This window comes from Leptopilina boulardi, unplaced genomic scaffold (assembly GCF_019393585.1).
Source record: "Leptopilina boulardi isolate dan_hultmark-lab unplaced genomic scaffold, ZJU_Lbou_2.1 LbouV2_366, whole genome shotgun sequence".
Taxonomy (NCBI): domain Eukaryota; kingdom Metazoa; phylum Arthropoda; class Insecta; order Hymenoptera; family Figitidae; genus Leptopilina; species Leptopilina boulardi.
The window spans coordinates 225,967-245,919 of NW_026137936.1; the positions used below are offsets into that span (position 1 = coordinate 225,967).

Consider the following 19,953-nt stretch of genomic DNA (forward strand, 5'->3'; position numbering starts at 1 on the left):
CCAATGCGCCCATACTTGTCTTTATTTCTGGATTGAGCCGTGGTGCTCCCATTGTTTTACAATTTTCTACAGGATGATATTTTTTGACAAGTGTTTGACGTGTGTCCTTTGAAAAGCCTGCTTCTAATATTTTTGTCCAAAGTTCTGCAATAGAACTATGTACGGCAGCACTGTAGACATTTACCTCAGGAGCGCCATCTCCCAACAGTTTCAACAACTCGTCTGCATTGGTTACCGACTGTTCATTGTCATCTCCTGTCGATGGATTTTTATCGCCATTCGAATTTTGATGTCTTTGAATAGTCTTAAGAGTATGGTCACCTCCTGGGGACTGGCGAGGACTTCTTGATCTAGAACGACTACGAGAAAAATGTGGCGTGTCTCGCGTACGACGCTCTTCGTTATCCCTTCTTGTCGGGCTCGGGCAAGGCGTTTCTCTCAGATAACGCTCAGTGCCTGTACCTCTCGGAGAATTGGACTCGCGATCCAAATCTCGTCGTTGCCGATCACGCCTCGATTGCTTCGATATTATCGAGAGACTTCCATCACTGGAGCTTGATTCATCAGATGATGAGGAAGATGGCGACGATGGCGACCGTTTGCGCTTCATCTTCTTGATAGCTTTTTCCATTTTTCGTATTTTCTTATCAAACTTCTTCTCCTTATAAGCTTTCTTTTTCCTGGAGCGACGTCGCTGCTCCTTCTCGGATTCCGATCCCGAAGTTGAAACCATTTCGATTTTATACACGATTATAAAATAGTATTATCCCGAAAGACATGTGCAGCGGAACGCACAGAACAACGTAATGAGGAAAATAGGAGGAACAGGAAGAAACCACCTATCGGAGGCGCGAAAAACTTTTATTTTTTAAAATTGCTGTGGCGGAACAAGCAGTACTTCGGTACTATATGTGTATATGATCTAGAAGGACGAGACAGTGAAATACAATTCAAATAGCAGGCGGAGTCAGGGAAAACTGATAAAATTGACCCCCCTTCATCTATCCCAAAATTTCAAAAAAGTCAAAAAGTTTTTTTGGGGATATTTTACTATTATTAGATACAAGTAAAATACCTCATATATTAAAAATAAAATTCAAAAAACCTCAACTTAAATTTATATTAATTTTTGAAATCGACTCGGACTTTCTGCTTTAAATCACATTCAGCTTAATAATAATCACTTATTGTTAGTTATCAGATCGATAAAATTTAAAATTAAAAACAACAGTAAGGAGCCATTATTTAATTCCGTAAGAGTTCTTTAGGGATGGGGGGTTTATAAAATAACTACAAGGTCTTATATCGGAGGTGGATGGGGCGGGGCGGTTGAAGTTATTCTTACGTAAAATTATTAAATTACATTAAAATTTTAAAAAACTTACGTAAGAACACTGAAAAGGGGTTTGGTATTGACAACCAAACGTTTGGTTGGTATTTAAGCAACCAAAATTTTTTTGTTGAATCAACAAAATTTTAATTGTCTCAACAAAAATTTGTTTGACACAACCAAAATTAGAAAAAAAACTATTTTTGTTGTCCTAACTAAAGTTATTAATTGGGACAACCAAAATTTTGTTGAATACCAACCAAACGTTTGGTTGTCAATACCAAATCCTTTTTTTAGTGAAGGGGGGAGGTGGGGTCCAAAAAATCTTATGTATTTTCTTACATCAAAGTAGGGGGGTTCAAAATTAGTGAAAATCGTTCTTACGTAATTAATTAATGACCCTAATGCGATATGAACTTAATTATTATTGCGGCTATGTGGTTGAGCAACTATTGATCAACTAACCCCAACCCGAATATTTGAAAAAGAAGTGAAGTTATAAAAACACTGTTTCAATTAGAACCAAATCCTTTCTAGATACAAAAAACATACTAACTTTATGAAAATTGAACACTTATCTGACGTCAAATGAATAATATTTCACCCATAGTTCCTAAGATATTTCGATTGTCCAACTTACCCCTATGATCAACTAGCCCCGCTATACACTAATCAAGTATTTGAATTAAATAATTTTTTTTTAGTGCACAGGTGTGGTAATGGGAGAAAATGTATTAAAATTTTTTTTTTTTTGTCAATTTACTTGTTTTTCTTAGTTTCTAATTAATTATAATTAAAGACAAATAACAAAAGGAGTAAAAAATGACCAAAACAATATTTTGTTATTACAATAAGTTGGTTGTATAATCATTTTCCTTAAGGGGATGCAATTCGCCCACACTCCCCTACTATTTATGGAAAATATAAATTCAGTCTGTAATGGAAGGAAATCGAAGATTCGAAGAATACCAAGGATTTTCTGAATCAAACGCAATAAATAAGTAGAGGGGAGTCAGTAATTAATTAATCGCAGTTAGTCAGTTAAACACGTGAGCTGTGTAATTTCTTTATCTCTCATATTTTCTAAATATTTTTAATTTCTTTTAACATTTAGCAATAATTTCTATACAGAAAAAACTGAACTCAGAATGAGCCGCCTAGGCGGCTTATTTTGTTGTGCAACAAAAATGAACCAAGTTGGTCACGCCACTTTCTTTGACGTTTAGCATTGAATCATTTTGAGTTGCAACAAAAATGAGACGAGGTTTTTTTCTGTGTATAATTAGATTCAATCCATTAGAAATTTGTAGTAATAATTTGTATTATATTAGTAGTGAATATTTATGCCTCTCATTTGAAAGTGATAAAAAAAGTAAGTACTAACATTTTTTTCAATATTAAAAAATTTAGTAAGAAAAAAATAACAATGAATCTAAAAACCATAAATTAATAAAATGTCATTTCATTCGCGGATGTAGAAATAAAATATATAATGATTAATTGCTATAAATGAGATGTGATATGAGCAAATTCATTCGTTTTAGTGTATAGGCTGTATAACATTTGAGAGAACCCATTTAACTACCCTTTTATGAATTGTTAATGGTATCCTATATAGAAGATTATTTATCACAGTCATTATAATCGTCATGATATCATAAATATGATAATAGATTTTTAATAGAGAAAATAATCTTTTTATCACTGTTCAACGACCTAAAGAAGGTTTAGTTTACATAAAAAATTTATTAAACGATAAAGTAATTTTAAAAATCGATTACTTTAAACTACAAAGCAATGTGTTAATTATTCTTAATGTTGATTATTTATTATTATTATTATTATTATTATTATTATTGTTATTATTATTCTTATTATTTTATAATATACAATACCGTCGGAAATTGTCGGTACGGCTGACGTGCGAGTAGTAGAAATTTGGTGCTGACTTTAAAGCAAGATATTTTAAGTTAGAAAAAAGAAAGAGACTTCTATAACTTAGATGGTTGGAAAGCTGCACTGAGAGACCTTTTGCACCGCATCAGAACTACGTGTGTGACTGCAGCGCCACTATAGGTTTTGGTGCGCTGCATTCTAAATTTTGTATCGTGACTGCCCAAAAATGAAAATGAACCTTTCGGCCGTCAATTTTTTGGACAGCTATACGCTCCAAAAATTGTACGGCTGCAGACCAAAAACGTAGTTTCATAGCTGACCGCTAGAATGCTCCGCAGCCGTCTGTCGAAAGTCTGTTACAGTGCAAAAGGTCTCTCAGTGTGATAAAATTCTGCTTCTGAATGTATATCAAAAAAATTTTTTCTTTTTTTTGTATTTATAACACCAAAAAGATTTCAAGCAATTTTATGCAATTTTCGTACTGTCGGACTAATGTTTTTGACTTCCGGCATAATCTAGAATAATGTATTTTTTTTTCCTACAACTCAGCCGTCAATCATCACTTTTCGCCGCCTCGCTGCTGGGTTGTAAAAAAATATTCTCGAACATTTTTTAACATATTTCAGGAACTACAAAACATTTTTGAAGTTTCAAAGAAGCAAATTAAAGCTAAAAACTTAATGATTGGGTTCAAATTTGAAAAAGTAAAAAATGTTTTATAAAACAAAACATTTTTTAAGTTTCAGAAATGCAAATTAAAGCTAAGACCCTAAAGATTATGTTGTAAAATTGTCAAATTTTTCCATGTATTATTCTAGATTATGCCGGAGTCAAAAAACATTAGTACGAAAGTTGAAAATTGCATAATTTTTTCTTGAAATCTTTTTGGTGTGATAAATACCACAAAAAAAGGAAAAAAATTTCTTGATATACATTGAGAAGCAGAATTTTATCAGCTTTCCAATTTCCGACGGTAGTGTAATATATGATAAATATATTTTTCTTGATTGTTACTTAAGAAAAAATTGCATAAATTAATTAAAAACGCGTTAACTTTGTCCATATTTATGAAAAGAAAATAATTAAAAGCTTCTTTTAACATTTCTTTTCAATTTAATTTTAATTATTATTTTGAAACAAATATAAATAGTTATTTACCTTTGAGATAAATATATTTTATTTAATTTATCGATACGTATACTCTTCAATATTATTTGCAATTGTGAGAAATTAAATTTTACCTTTTTATAAAAATATCTAACTAAAATACTTATATATGACGCTCCGCGTAATTAAAGTGACCTTAGAGGCAAAAAATTTTAAGGTTATGTTTTTTCATTTTTTTGAATTGAAAATATACTAAGTGGATCAACTATTAATACAACTCACTGATGCTTATGTCTTTATTAGGTCCAAAATATTTAATAGAAAATGATTTTGCTTTTGCATAATTAAAAATAAACGTTTAATGAAGCTATAACTATTACTAAACATAACATAAAATTTTTTGCCTTATTCAGAGTCCATTTTCTCTTGAAGCGTCACATATAATATATAGGTGACGTGTGACGACATTTCGACTAATTAACCCCAAATTTCAAAAATTCAAAGAAATGATAGTGTGGTTTATTTGAACGCCACTATATGGGTGATTCTACAAACGAAGAACGAAAATGGAAAAAATATAGACACAACATTTTTTTCTCATTTAAAGTCTGAAAAGTACTTAAACTTCAAGTTAATGACACTAAAAAAGATATCTGAAAGTGGCCAGACAAAAAATTAAAAATTACAAAAGTTATGGATGTTTATAAACAATTTATCCAGAAAATTAAGATCGTGTATAGAAAATTCATATTAACACAAAAAATAATGGATGGATTTATACAAAATTTATTATTCGGGGGTTTTCGGGTTCGCTGATTACGAATCCGAGGTCAGTTTTTCAAAATTCAAAATGGCGGATCCAATATGGTGGACTTTTTTTTTAAATTGTTCGGATTTGCTTGAAACTCTCTACTCGGGGGTTTTCGGGCTGGCTGAAAATGAATCCGAAGTCAGTTTTTCAAAATTTAAAATGGCGGATGCAACATGACGGACAAATATTTCAAATCACTGGAAACAACTTACTTCGTAACTTTTCAGGGTCGCTGGTAACGATTCCGACGTCAGTTTTTCATATTTAAAATGTGCAGATCTTCTGTATTAAACGAGTTTTTAAAAAATTTTCAATTTTTATTAAATTTTAAATCCAGATGTTTTTGAATTATTGATAACTAATCTAAAGTCCAATTTTTAAAAGTCCACAATTTTTAAGATATTTCTTTAAAATAGTCAAATTTTGAAAATGTGGCTTGAAACTCGTAATCTGGTAATTCTAAAAAGAAAAGTAAGGAATGAAACATTTTTTGCACGTATAATTTTGATAAACAGGTCAATTTAAATTAATAAGTTTTTTCAAAATTCGTTCGCCATATTGGATCTGCCATTTTGAACTTTGAAAAACTGACGTCGGATTCGTAATCAGCGACCCCAAAAACCCCCGAGTAATTATTTTCAGACAAATATAATTATTAAGTTTTTTCAAAAGTCGTCCGCCATATTGGATTGAATATTACAATTTTACAAGGATCAATAAAAGGTATCGCTTTAATTAGTAACTTGTTTATATAATTTGTTTATAACAAATTACATGTGTTCTACTAGAACATAATTTTACAAATCACAAATCTGTAAGAGTACTTTAAGTGTCTAATAATAAATAATATTTCGATTTTATTGTGTTATTCATACGATTCACAGGAAAAAAGTACTTTTTATTTGTTTATTTATATTAACATCTTTATATATATACAAAATGAAAATTAAAGATTGGAGTTTAGCAACATCTTAAAAATTTAGTGAGGATTATTTTAAGTCAAGAAAATCGAATGAGAACCAGGCGAATGAGAATTTGGCAGTTTTTTTTTTTAAAAAAAAGGTAGAAACAACATTAAATAAGAAAATAAGCAATTCTATCCGATAGAGAATTCAAAGTTGCAATACATAAGCCTATAAAAGGACCTAAAAATAATATTTTTTTCAAAAAAATAGATGCCAGACGAATGAGAATTTGTCTGATTTAGTGCAATAGAAACCATTTAGATTTACAATTTTCATCAAAAATAAAATTATTTTTTTCAAAATTAATATACAAAATAAGCTTGACCGCTCATAATTCCCTCGTTTGTAGAATCACCCATATATAAATAAAGCAATTAGCATAACAATTAATCTTTCTAAGTGATATTTAATAAAATATCAATTTTCATTTATTATCGTGTAAATATTGTTTTTGTAATTATAAAATAAGAATATCTAATAACAGAAATGTAGACAAACAATAATTTTTTTTAGAGAGATCATAGGAATCGTAAATATAATTTGAAAAAAATAGAATATAATTAATTATTAAAAAGTTTTCAATCGCACTCACAAAGAGGTGTGATTGTACCTGATGATGTGGCCGATTATTAGGATGGGGGGTTGGCATGTGGGCTCCATGATGATAGACAGAGACGGGATCATGTTTTAAGGGCATTGGAGTGCCTCCATTGTGTTTTCCTAGGTCCGCGGCCAAAGCCTCTGCCCTAGACAGCAAACCATCTTGTAGACCGCTATTTAGTCCTCCGAATATATCACCCTGGAACCAAACACATGCCATTTTATTCAATGTCATCTAAATGATATTTGTAAAATTTTTGTAAAAAAATACATATATACACTTACTTTGAAATTTCCATTTTGTATGTTTTGTATTTTTCTAAATTAAACATATTTCTCTATTCCAACCAGATATAAATTCTGGATAATCTTCTTTTTTAAAAAAAAGCATAAATATCTTCTCTTTTCCGGATTCAACAAAAAATAATCACTCACAAACACAAGAAAAAACATAACGTATAACAAAAATGGTTGAATAAAAAAATATACAAGTGCAATACTTGAATTTGTGAAATACCTATATATATTTTTAATTTCAAATATTTCGTAATTTAAATTTCACTAAATTGATTTTTAAATTAGTTAAAAAAACATATTTAAATAAACCGCGTATGAAAAAATTCTACCAATATGCAAAATAAAATATGCATAAAAAATATACAAGCTTCTATATAATACATACATATGAGGCAAAATTCCTGAAATGTCCGAACAAATAATTAAAAGTTCTCGAATTTAATCCATACTTTTCTAAAATGTTGTTATTGTTGGTGAAAGTCTAAAAATCAATTATTATTGAATTTGATAAAATAGTTTTTGAATTACAATGTTTTTAATTTTTGACTTATGAAAAAAAAAATTTTTTTCAATGTACAATATTTATAAGTAGAATGCATAAAAGTTAACGTATATACACTACCGTCGAAAATTGTAGGTACGGCTAACGTAGGAGGAGTAGAAATTTGGTGCTGACTTTAAAGCAAGATATTTTATAAGTTAGAAAAAAGATAGAGACTTCTAACTTAGATGGTTGGAAAGCTGATAAAATTCTGCTTCTCAATGTATATCAAGAAATTTTTTTCCTTTTTTTGTGGTATTTATCACACCAAAAAGATTTCAAGAAAAAATTATGCAATTTTCAACTTTCGTACTAATGTTTTTTGACTCCGGCATAATCTAGAATAATACATGGAAAAATTTGACAATTTTACAACATAATCTTTAGGGTCTTAGCTTTAATTTGCATTTCTGAAACTTAAAAAATGTTTTGTTTTATAAAACATTTTTTACTTTTTCAAATTTGAACCCAATCATTAAGTTTTTAGCTTTAATTTGCTTCTTTGAAACTTCAAAAATGTTTTGTAGTTCCTGAAATATGTTAAAAAATGTTCGAGAATATTTTTTTACAACCCAGCAGCGAGGCGGCGAAAAGTGATGATTGACGGCTGAGTTGTAGGAAAACATGCTCGGACCTTTTTTAACATATTACTTTAACTTTCAATTGCTAACTTCAGAATGACGATATCTTTATTTGTTTGTAAAATATTTTATTTGTTATAAACATTAATTAATTCATTAACTAATATTTAAAAAACTTTAAAAGATCCCACTCTGAAAATTACATGTTTTGTAGGAAATTAGTCAAGCTTTCCATTGAGATAGTTAAAAATAATTTTAAAAAATCCGATTTTGAGATAAACGTAAATTAACATTTTGACCTTGAATTTCAAGGTCAAATGTTATTTTAAAAAAAAAATTTATTAACAGCGTGTAGCCCGTCAAAAAAGCTTTAAAAATCATTATATATATATGTTAAATTTTATGCATTCTGCTTATAAATATTGTACATTGAAAAACAAATTTTTTTCGAAAGTCAAAAATTAAAAACGTTGTAATTCAAAAACTATTTTATCAGATACAATAATAATTGATTTTTAGACTTTCACCAACAATTAAAACATTTTAGAAAAGTATGGATTAAATTAGAGAACTTTTAATTTTTTGTTTGGACATTTCAGGAATTTTGCCTCATATAGGTAAAACGTGCATACATACAAAATATATTACAAATACATATAAAATAAAATTATACAATAAAAATAGAAATAAAAACAAATAAAACATTTGTCAAAATAATAAAATAAATATTTTCTAATCTACATTTTCAACAAAAAAAATTAATTTTGTTGTAAAAAAAATTTACAAATTGAATTTTATAAGAAAATACAAAATTTTGTTTCATTTGCAAATCAAAATATTTATTTAAATTAAAATACACAATTTTTTTTTTTGAATGACTATAAAAAACGTCATTATAAGAAAAAATTAGATATTTCATTTATTTAAATATAAAACTTTTTTTGATTGATGAAAAAATTGTCTATTTTCTCGACATTGAAACTGGAGAAACCTCAAGAGTTTATATATTGTCTATAAAGAAAACGATAGAGTATAGGTAATTGTTATGTATATCTATATATATATGTATATATAGATAGAGATATATACATTCATTATATCCGCATTGCCCGATCAATGTTTCATGTGAAAACTACCGTCGCGCTCCGACCCGTCGATTATTTATGAGCTACCGTTCCTTGTTCTTGGATCTACTCGACATCACATGTAGGTTGCTGAACCTCGACCACTTGCACTAATCTTAAAAAAAAAAAAAAAAGAAAAGAAAAGAGATAAATCTTCTTTCAATAGTCATTTTTCTCCCTTTGATTTCTAAATAGTCGAACATAAAAAAATATATATATTGCACAGTCAGTAATTAAAAATTTAACTATAAAACCAATTTTTGACCCTTCCTCGTCATGAAAAATTTATAATATTTTTTCTCCTTAAAAATTTAATAGATTTTCTCTCTAGAACAATAACAGTATTTTATCTCGTGAAAATTGATATATTATTCCAATAAAATTCTACACGAGGGGGAATTTACTCAGGTAGTCAAGTGTACACTCTTCCTGTAATACTTGTGTAATAACGTGTAATACCCTGTAATAATGCGTTATTACGGTGCTGTAATAACGCAAAAAAATCTGTAATATCTCTGTAATAATGTGTAGTACTCTGTAATAACGTGTAATAACTTAGTAATAAGGGTAATATGAGGTGTAATACCGGTAGTCAAGTGTACACGTTTTTAACTAGTAAATTCCCCCTCGATTCTACATAACTTTTTTTTTGGTATTGTATATTTTATTCTTTCAAAACTTTATACTAATGTCGAGGGGGAATTTACTAGTAAAAATTGTGTACACTTGACTACAACTACACATATTACCATTATTACCTTAGTATTACACTTTTTACAAGTATTACATACTACTACCAAAATATTACTGTATTACAAAATATTACACATATTTTACTGAGTATTACCCTTTATTACAAAAAATATTACACTTTCTTATACATAGAACTTTCAATAAAATTACTTAAAATTATTATTTAAGAGCAAAACTATAAAATAAGAAATAGAGAAATAAATAATTAAATATTTTTAAATATTAAGGAAAGTGCATCAATTACGACGAGAGCATCAATTACGGCGCGTTCATAAAAAATAACTATTATTACTATTATATTTAATATAACTGTTGCAAAATGATTTAAAAAAATTATTTTAATTTTTTTTTGATACAAATACTTATAAAGATGCACATTTAAACAATTATTAATTTAATTATTTGAGATCAAATTTTTTTCCGCGCCACACGGAGAGAAAAATCATACTATATTCACATGAGCCACTGTTGCTTTTTTCACATAACACTATTTCATGTAAAAATCGTTTATCACGCAAGATATTTTTTCATGAAATCTTGTGTTTATTGCATGAATAAACGTTGTGTGAAATTAGAAAGACATGTATACTAATTCTGATTGATCTGTAAACTATAAACGCTTAAGGTATCACATCGGTAAAACCGTTTTCTATAGATTTTCTTGAAAATTTTACCATATGTTCTTATTATCATTCTTGACAAATTTGCAAAATATGAAGAATTTTCGCCGTACGAAACCAGAGATATTAGCAATCAAAGTTGCTTATTTTGCATGGGAGACGGGACTAATGTATGGGGGAGAAGTACATTTTCATAAATATCATCAGAAGTTTTCTATAAATTTTTTTCAAAAACTAATGTTGAATTCACGAATAAATTTGGAACTAAAATATACAAAAAAATTTATAATTTACCGTGCCGTTTATTTGTAATTATAAATTAAAAATTCTATTTCATGACGTCATTTGCAATATATAGCACACCCGCCACTTTGATGTGGCAACATCGCAGGATGGTAACATTAGTTAGAGAGAGACAGTAGTCCACAGTAGTCAAAGCGAGACTTATAGCGACGTTGTCAAACCTCCTACTCCTTCCAATCGCTGCTAGTGTGGGGTATACGTGTACGAGTGTATTTGTAGAAGTAGGTACAGTATGGGCTGAGAGTATAGGGAGTTGAGGGCGAAAGTATACTGCGGGAAGTAGTAATGCGAGCTACAAACTTTTGACTCCGATTAGTGCCGATGTGATACCTTAAGAAACATGATAAAATTGCCTTCCTTCTCTCTATATAAAATTTGCTTGAAATCCATGCGCTTTTCGGACAGAGTTGCCAATGACCCTACCTAAACGCTACTGCGCTTGCGCTACAACAACTCTCTTATAGGTCGAAAAAAGCGCGCTTATATAAAATGCTTAATAATAAGAAAACGTTAATAAAGCAAAATAAAAATATTTTCATTATTGAATTTATTTTTTTTTGTAAATTATATTACTTTTTAATAAAAAAAATTTATTTCCTTAATGTACTGAAGAATAATAATAATTTTAATAATAATAATATTCATAATTTTATTATATTTATATCATTATTGTCATTATTTTTTTATAAAATATATAATCTATTATTATTATCATCAATATAATATTTATTAATTAATTATGAATATTATTATTATTAAAATTATTATTATTCTTCAGTACATTAAGGAAATAAATTTTTTTTATTAAAAAGTAATATAATTTACAAAAAAAAATAAATTCAATAGTGAAAATATTTTTATTTTGCATTATTAACGTTTTCTTATTATTAAGCATTTTATATAAGCGCGCTTTTTTCGACCTATAAGAGAGTTGTTGTAGCGCAAGCGCAGTAGCGTTTAGGTAGGGTCATTGGCAACTCTGTTCACGTGTCTAGTCATATATATATAGTCACGCATGCGCACTATCATTTCTATCTCCGTTGCAAGAAATCCATCCGAAAAGCGCATGGATTTCAAGCAAATTTCGCATTGAGTGGAGGGGAGTATTTACGACATGGACTTGAAGCAAATATAGTACATGTTCCAAACTTTTCTTGCATAGAAATCTACGACCCAATAAACACATGAATTTTGTGTAAAAAAAGCACGTCACAGGTGATGTGAATAATGAGTGACACAACCCATGTGAATATAGTATGATTTTTCTCTCCGTGCACAATTGAAACATTTTTAAGATTTCCATTGGCTTCAATTTCGGCGGGCAAAGTATCTTCAAAATACACCGAAACTGATACAAATGCGCCGTAATAAAAAATTACGGTATTAGTTTTAATTTCTCATATTTGTTTAAATAATCGATTTTTATAAAGTTAAACATTTTTTTTTAACATCTAAATAACATTACCTTTTAGTTTAATAAGTCTTCAATTGAGTTTATACAATAGAAATGTCGAATTTTCTATTTTAAAGGTGTTTTGACTCGAATCGCGCCGCAATTAGTGCATTTACCCTACTTATAAAAGAAAATAATAAATTTCTCTCTTTTTTAAAACGTAAATAACTATTATTTCAAATGTTTTGAAATTTCTTTTAAAGAAGAGAATAAATATAACTTATTTGTTTTTAACTTTGTACGAGGAACTAAACAAATATAATTTTCTATATTATAATATCCGTGAGCATCCATGTTTATACGTTTAATATTTGATTTTTTGCTATCTTAAACCACGAACACAAACATTCTAAGCCTCGTGCATTTTGTTTCGGTGTAATTGCAGGAGCAAATATCTTACTGTACTTAATTTTGTTTACTTATTCCGATAAGGTAGCTAAAAGCTAAAATTCGGTCAATTACTAAAGAACTATTTTCTGATTTAATTCTGTAAACATTCAATGGCAAAGTTGCTATACTTCAGCATCAACTCCCGCGCTACATTTGAACAAGTGTTTAAAATTTTTACTTATATTAACATTTTTTGGTTTGATTTTCTTTAATTTTTTTAAAGTATTACACCATAATACGACAATATTACAAGTATTACACAGTATTACATATGGTATTACACAATAATACTTATTATTACAAGACATTATAAAATATTACAAGTATTACCGAGTATTACCAGGCAAGTGTACACTTAACTACCAGAGTAAATTCTCCCTCGACTAATGTCTTTTAATAAAAATTTACTTGCAAAATTTATCAATTTTCCATTCTTGCTTAACGAATAAAATTTAATTAAAACAGAATTATATAATAATATAATAATATCACTGAGAGAACAAAGTAGTTGAGGCAACTAATAAAATTGTTACGAATACCATTTTGGTTAGTAAACTATATACAGCTGCTAATTCGATAGTCAGGGATACCATTTATAATACTAAAATTTTAAATAGTTGTTGTTACCATTTTATTAGTAAGGGGAACTTATTGTTGTTAGTACCAACAACTAATAAATATTGTTACTTACATTCAAAACGATCTACATATTCTTTGAACCCCCATGAGATTAATAACTCTCGCAAATCCATAATACTTTTTTAACAATCAATTATTGCTAACAACTGCCAACCGCGTTTACTAAAAAAAAAAAAAAATGGTAAACCCAACTACTCTGTTAGTTAAACTTTTGCATTGGTGATAACTGGAACTATTTTTGTAGGAGTGATTATTATTTCCTGTTTACCAATTCTAAATAGTTGCGCTTAACATCGAAAATATTAAAATTCGCTAAAAATATTACTGAATTTTACTAATTAAATAAACAGAAGAATAAATACTTCCTTTACTAAAAAAAAAAGTATTAGCTTCAACCATTTATTTCTCTCAGTATACTATAATAAAAATATAATATTACTTTGAATTAATATTATTTTTTAACTTAATATTTGCAATTTGTATTTTTAAAAAATTCTCTCATTTGATTCGACTTAACTTTATTTTTTCCCTTTTTCTATTTAGCGTTGTTTTATTTGTTTCGAATAAATCTAATTTTCTTTAACAAACTTGTAGCTTTAAGAAAGCACGTAAAAGTAACTAATTGTCCGTGTGCATTGAGAAAAATCGAAGTAATTTCTAGAAAAAGTATAACAGCGATTACAGAGATGAATGACTAGTTACAGAGTAAGTTAAGGATCTAATAAATCGTGGGAGAAGCACTTGTTTCGTCTATAGAATTGATGACACTCAGAGTCAATGACGTATTTATAAGGAGAATGAGATAAAAGAAAAAAAAAAGAAAGAAATCCCTATTTTTCTTCGTGACCAAAGTATATATATATATATATATATAAATAAGGTGCTTCGTATATACTATATACAAAAGATACAGATTGCTGTTCTTAGCCCCACAGTTAACACCCTGTTGTTTAGCAAACTTGTTGCTGGCGCCCCATCTAATTCTACGGCCGCGGCTAATAGAGTCATTTTTCGAAGCCGCCCACCAACCTCCACGGCTAAATACATCTTCCAGCACGTCGCGCTTTAAGGATTAGCCAATTACAATTAAATTACTGCCCTCGCTATTCGGAAAATTTATCGTCTCGACTCCCTCCCTCCCACCCCCTCACAACTGCTGATGTATCTTTTAACTTCGAAATACGCAGAAAGTTAATTGTATTATTAAATATTATTCGTTTATTATTATACAATTTAATTTACAAAATACGCAAATTAATAAACACACGGATGTATTATTGTTTTCTTAGAAAATCGATTTTCTTTAAAAATTTCCTTCAAATTATGAGAAAATGTTTCTTTATTTATGTAATGGAAATTTCCTGAATCTTTTAATACACCCAGAGAAATATTTTCTTGGCATTTGAGACAAATAAAATTTATTTGAAGCAAATAAAAATACTCTCTAAATCTCAATTAGTAAAAATGTTTACTAATTTGAATTAGTGACTCACTTTTTTCTTCTGAATTAGTAAAATTTTACTAATTATTAGTAACTTTTACTAAAAATTAGTAAAATTTAACTAATTCTAAAGCAAAAAGTGAGTCACTAATTTAAATTAGTAAACATTTTTACTAATTCAAATTTAGAGAATATAGGGATTTGTCTCAGAGCCTAATGATTTTTTATTTATTTTAATTAAAACAATTTATTAGTACGAATAAAATTTTTATTAAACTCAAATAAATATATATTTATTTAGGAGACACATTTATATGTTAAATTATTTTTAATATTGCAAATTTCCACAAAATTATAAAAAAAATCAATGTAATGGAATTTCCGTGAAAATATATTATATCTGTTCAGCTTAATTCTTTATTCATTATTTAAATTCACTATATTCAATGAAAATATGTATGTAACTGAAAAAAAATTTATTTTATTCAAATAAATCGGTTACTTGACTATATTATCAAATTTAAATATTTTCTTGAAACAAATAATTTTTATTTTAGTTAATAAAATTTTATTTGTTTAAAATACAGAGATTATTGATTTAAATTGAATCCATTGAAAAGATGATTTAATTTTTTTATCACACAATTATAATGAATACATAAAGAAGAAATATTTAATCAAATTTTGAAGAAAATTAAAAGAAAATGAATCTTTTTAAAATTAATATATATTAATCACTTTATGGGGTCATCCATAAAGCATGTGATACTTTAGGGGGTAGGGGGGGGGTCAGCAAAATATCACACTCCATATTAATCGGTATTGGAAACAGCATCACAAGGGGGAGGGGGGGGGGTGTTAAAATTCTGAAAAAATGTATCACATGCTTTATGGATGACCCCTTATTGTCAATTAGAAAAATTTCAAAAATACAATAATTAAAAATGAAAGACACGTATATTAAAACTAAATAATAAATTTGAAATAAAATAATTCATCGACATAAATGTTTTGTTTTTAAAAAAGAAGAAAAATTAAATTAAATTTCCAATAATCTTAGATAAATCTCAATTATAAATATTGAAAGCGTCTAGACATGCAATTATAATTGAAAATTAACTAAACTTAGATCGTATATAAGTCTAATAAAATGTGATTAACATAAAATTACAGAGAAAGATCATTAAAAACAATTAAATTTGAAAGAAGAGTGCAAAATTGTTTAATTTTTTTTTCTTTTGTTGGTTATAAGAGAGTATAAAATAACTTTGCTAAATTAATCAAATTTTCCTCGCAATAAACATTTCCATTGTAATATTGAATTTGCCGTTGGAGTTTTGCGCAGTTGCTAAAACTGGAAGGTTCACCCCCCCCTCCCTCCCCCCTTTCCCACTACCAAGCTTCTCATTCTTCCAACCCTGCGCCATCATCGTATATCGGATGCGGCAAATTGGGACGATTATGCTATTTCCGTCCGTTAACCTACATTACCCAGATATCCACCATAGTCTGATGCTTGAATAAATAAATTCTTCTAGAAAATCTGACATTTGACACGAAAACGAGCAGACTGTTTGAATTATCGCATGCATGGCGGAGTACCTACTGTCTAGGATGAGAGTCGTTTTTATATTCTAATCCATTATGCAACATAAAATCGAATTCCTTTACAATTGTCTATCTCTGTTTCTAAGTAACTATTCAAAAGACAAGCCATTACCTATTATCAAATACCATTTTATCACCTCTCTTCCTTTCATTAATATATTAATTATATATACCGCCTTTTGTATTTGTCTCTAAGTGGACTTTTTTTAATTTATATGGAAAAAAACTAATAATAAAATTACATAGGGTCAGTCGGGGTAAATCCGAACGGGGGGTAAATCCGAACGCTAATTATTTCAGCTTAATTAAAATTTTTAAAAATAAGTTCGATATGAGAATTTTTACCTCAGATCCTCTTGAAGAGATTCTAAGTATTATCCCATTTTTTGTTTGTTAATTAGCAACAGCATAAACAAAGATAACGAGTATTGCAAAAAAGATTGAAAATCAAATATGACACTCTTTCAGTATTTTGTCTCGTATTTGAAGAAAAAGAAGCTAAAAATTCATTTTATTATTTATAATTGTTTGTTATGAATACTAGAACAGAAACTATATTTGATTTTTGCCTTCTGTAAAATTTTATTAATAATATCAGACCGTTCGTATTTACCCAAGAAAATTGGAAAACTGGGGTAAATCCGAACGGTATTTTTAATAATTTTTTTTTACATCAAAGCCACACAAAATTGTTTTTATTTGATTACACTATTATTTTAACATTATAAAAGTACATAGAAAAAAGTTTTTCTTTCTATACGTATCCTCGTTAGTAATTAATAAGCAGAAACTTAATCTCTGTTCTCTCGAAGGAGTGTTTCAATTTTTTTGCCAAATGGTTTGTTGAAAAAACTTTTTCAGGATCTTAATAAAATTTGGTATTCTACGGTTTTTGGGGTCGCTAATTACCAATTTGAAGTCAGTTTTTCAAAATTCAAAATGGCGGACGAGAATTAAAAAATTCATTGGATTCGCTCGAAAATTGTTTCTCGGGGGGTTTCAGGGTTAGCAAATTTGATCATTTTTAAAAATAAGTTTTAGGAAAGTACGCCATTTTGAATTTAAAAAATTTGACTTTTATTTTTGTATTTACATTCAATCACTCCAAAATACTTTCTGTAGCAAGTTTTGCAAAAATCCGTTATGATTTGATAAAGTTATTGAAGGTTTTAATTGTGTAATGCATTTTAATTTTTAACCTGTTTGATTTTTGTATTTATATATGATGCATTATTACATAATAGGTTTATTATCGTATTTTTTTTGAGTTTTTATATAAGTTTAACAATTGCAATACTTTAAATTTATTTTCCCTAAGATTTTTCTGAAATACAGTGGCGTTCGTATTTACCCCCATATTTTAGGAAAGTTGCAAAGTATCGAGGTAAATACGAACGCTAAGTTTCCTGCGATTGTAATTTATCAAAAATTTTTTCTACCCCATAAAATTGTTCTATGGAAGTAAAGTAACAACTTCATGCACCAGAATACCGGAAGTATTTTTTTTTTAAAGAAAAAACTTATGTTATTGTTGAAACTTACTAAAAGCGTTCGGATTTACCCCAGTTGACCCTAAGTAATTTGAATAACTTCATTATAATTTTTTTCATCCTCCTTTTCCGTTCTTATTTAGGTATTTTTATTTTTTTACATTGCTTTAACAGCATTTAATTTTTAAGTCACGTGAATGCTACAATATTAATTTTTTGATCATTTTTCTTGTAAAATATTGAATGGATTGAGTTGATATTTTATGAAGAAGTCTAAAATATAATAAAAAAGGGCTGTAATGTACGAAAATTGTAATATTTTCACAAATAATAATTATTATAGTATATTTGAAATACGTTAGAAAATTCGAACAATCACGTCACACCTAACGTCAAATTTTCTGACAATTTTCTAGTATTTTATAATAATTAATTCCAGAATTATCACATTTTTCTCACATCACTGCCCTTCCTCATCATATTTAAGATTTCTCTACAAAATATCAACTTAATCCATTCGAAATTTTACAAGAAAAGTGATCGAACAATTAACATTATTTCGACCACGTGACCTATCACATAATAATGATGCCATGTAAAAGATATAAAAATACCTTAATAAATAACTTCAAATGTACGTGTATTAATTTGTTTAAACTATAATTTTTTATTGTTTTTTTTTTAATTCGTAATGCAGAAAATATATTTCTTAATATATAAGGAAAAATAAATTTTGAACTGATACTTTAACAAGAATTGTATATATAGGCAGCATATATAATAGCATATGAGGAGCTGGAAAGTAGAACTCGCTCTCCGCTCGGATGGACTCCGTAGAGCCGGTCAAACATTCGAAAAAGTGTTGAAAATTGAAATTAAAAATTTTGAATTTTAAAAAGTACTACATTAGAGGAAATTAAAAGGCGCATCTTTTTTTCCTTTGAAAAAAAACTCGTACAGACAGCTGTTCCGTGCATGAAATATATAATTAGATTTTCACATTTAAGTATAAATTTCTTTATTATTATTATTGCCTATTCAGAATTAAAGTTTGATGACAATTAATACTACAATGTTCAATTCTGTAATTACCATGTTATTTTATTGAACAAATATAATTTACAAATTTTTTGTCATTTTGAATAAATGGCAAATTAATGTTCTGGAAAATAAATTTTTTTTAATTCAATTTTTAATTATATAAAATAAAATTTTGGTTTTAGGATTGTTCAGTTTTATAAACTTTAGAAACTGTTGAACTGTTTGTTAATAAATAATAATAAAAAAATTTATTATTAGCATCATTTTTAAAATATATATAATTTTCCATTTATTCAAAATGACAAAAAATTTGTAAATTATATTTGTTCAATAAAATAACATGGTAATTACAGAATTGAACATTGTAGTATTAATTGTCAACAAACTTTAATTCTGAATAGGCAATAATAATAATAAAGAAATTTATACTTAAATGTGAAAATCTAATTATATTTCATGCACGGAACAGCTGTCTGTACGAGTAGCGTTAGGACCGCGCTTTCTTAAAACTTGAATAATTTTTTAAGTTTTCAATGAATCGGTTTAATATTTTACAGAAAACTTCCTTATATAGTGATAAACAAATGTCTCACTGGAAGTTTTCTGAACTACAAAGTTCCCTGCAGACTTTTTGTCGATGAAAGTAAGAAAACGTTATTATCAACTGGTCACAATTTTTATTAAAAAAAATTTAAACAATTAATGATTTTTTAATTTTTCATTATTTTGTCGCCTTTAGTAGACCCTATTACGTGTACATCTCAAATTTGAATCAAATTCATTAATAATTGTCGGAGATACGATGATTTATGTTTTAAAACTTAATTAAATTTAACAATTTAAATTTCTCAGTTTTTGGTCTCTAGAAACTAAAATATTCGTTTTATAAAAAAATTTCAAAGGAAAAAAAGATGCGCCTTTTAATTTCCTATAATGTAGTACTTTTCAAAATTCAAAATTTTG

At 27.8% G+C, this 19,953-nt stretch overlaps 1 protein-coding gene across 2 annotated transcripts in view; it reads right to left on the bottom strand.

Annotated features, from left to right (window-relative positions):
• The window catches only part of LOC127286966 (inhibitory POU protein), a 94,957-nt gene that overhangs the window by 11,634 nt on the left and 63,370 nt on the right, over positions 1-19,953 (bottom strand). For both annotated transcript variants that reach the window (XM_051313633.1, XM_051313632.1), the window contains exon 3: positions 6,702-6,908. In XM_051313633.1, the coding sequence (XP_051169590.1) occupies positions 6,702-6,908 (207 nt within the window). The remainder of the gene's footprint in view (positions 1-6,701; positions 6,909-19,953) is intronic.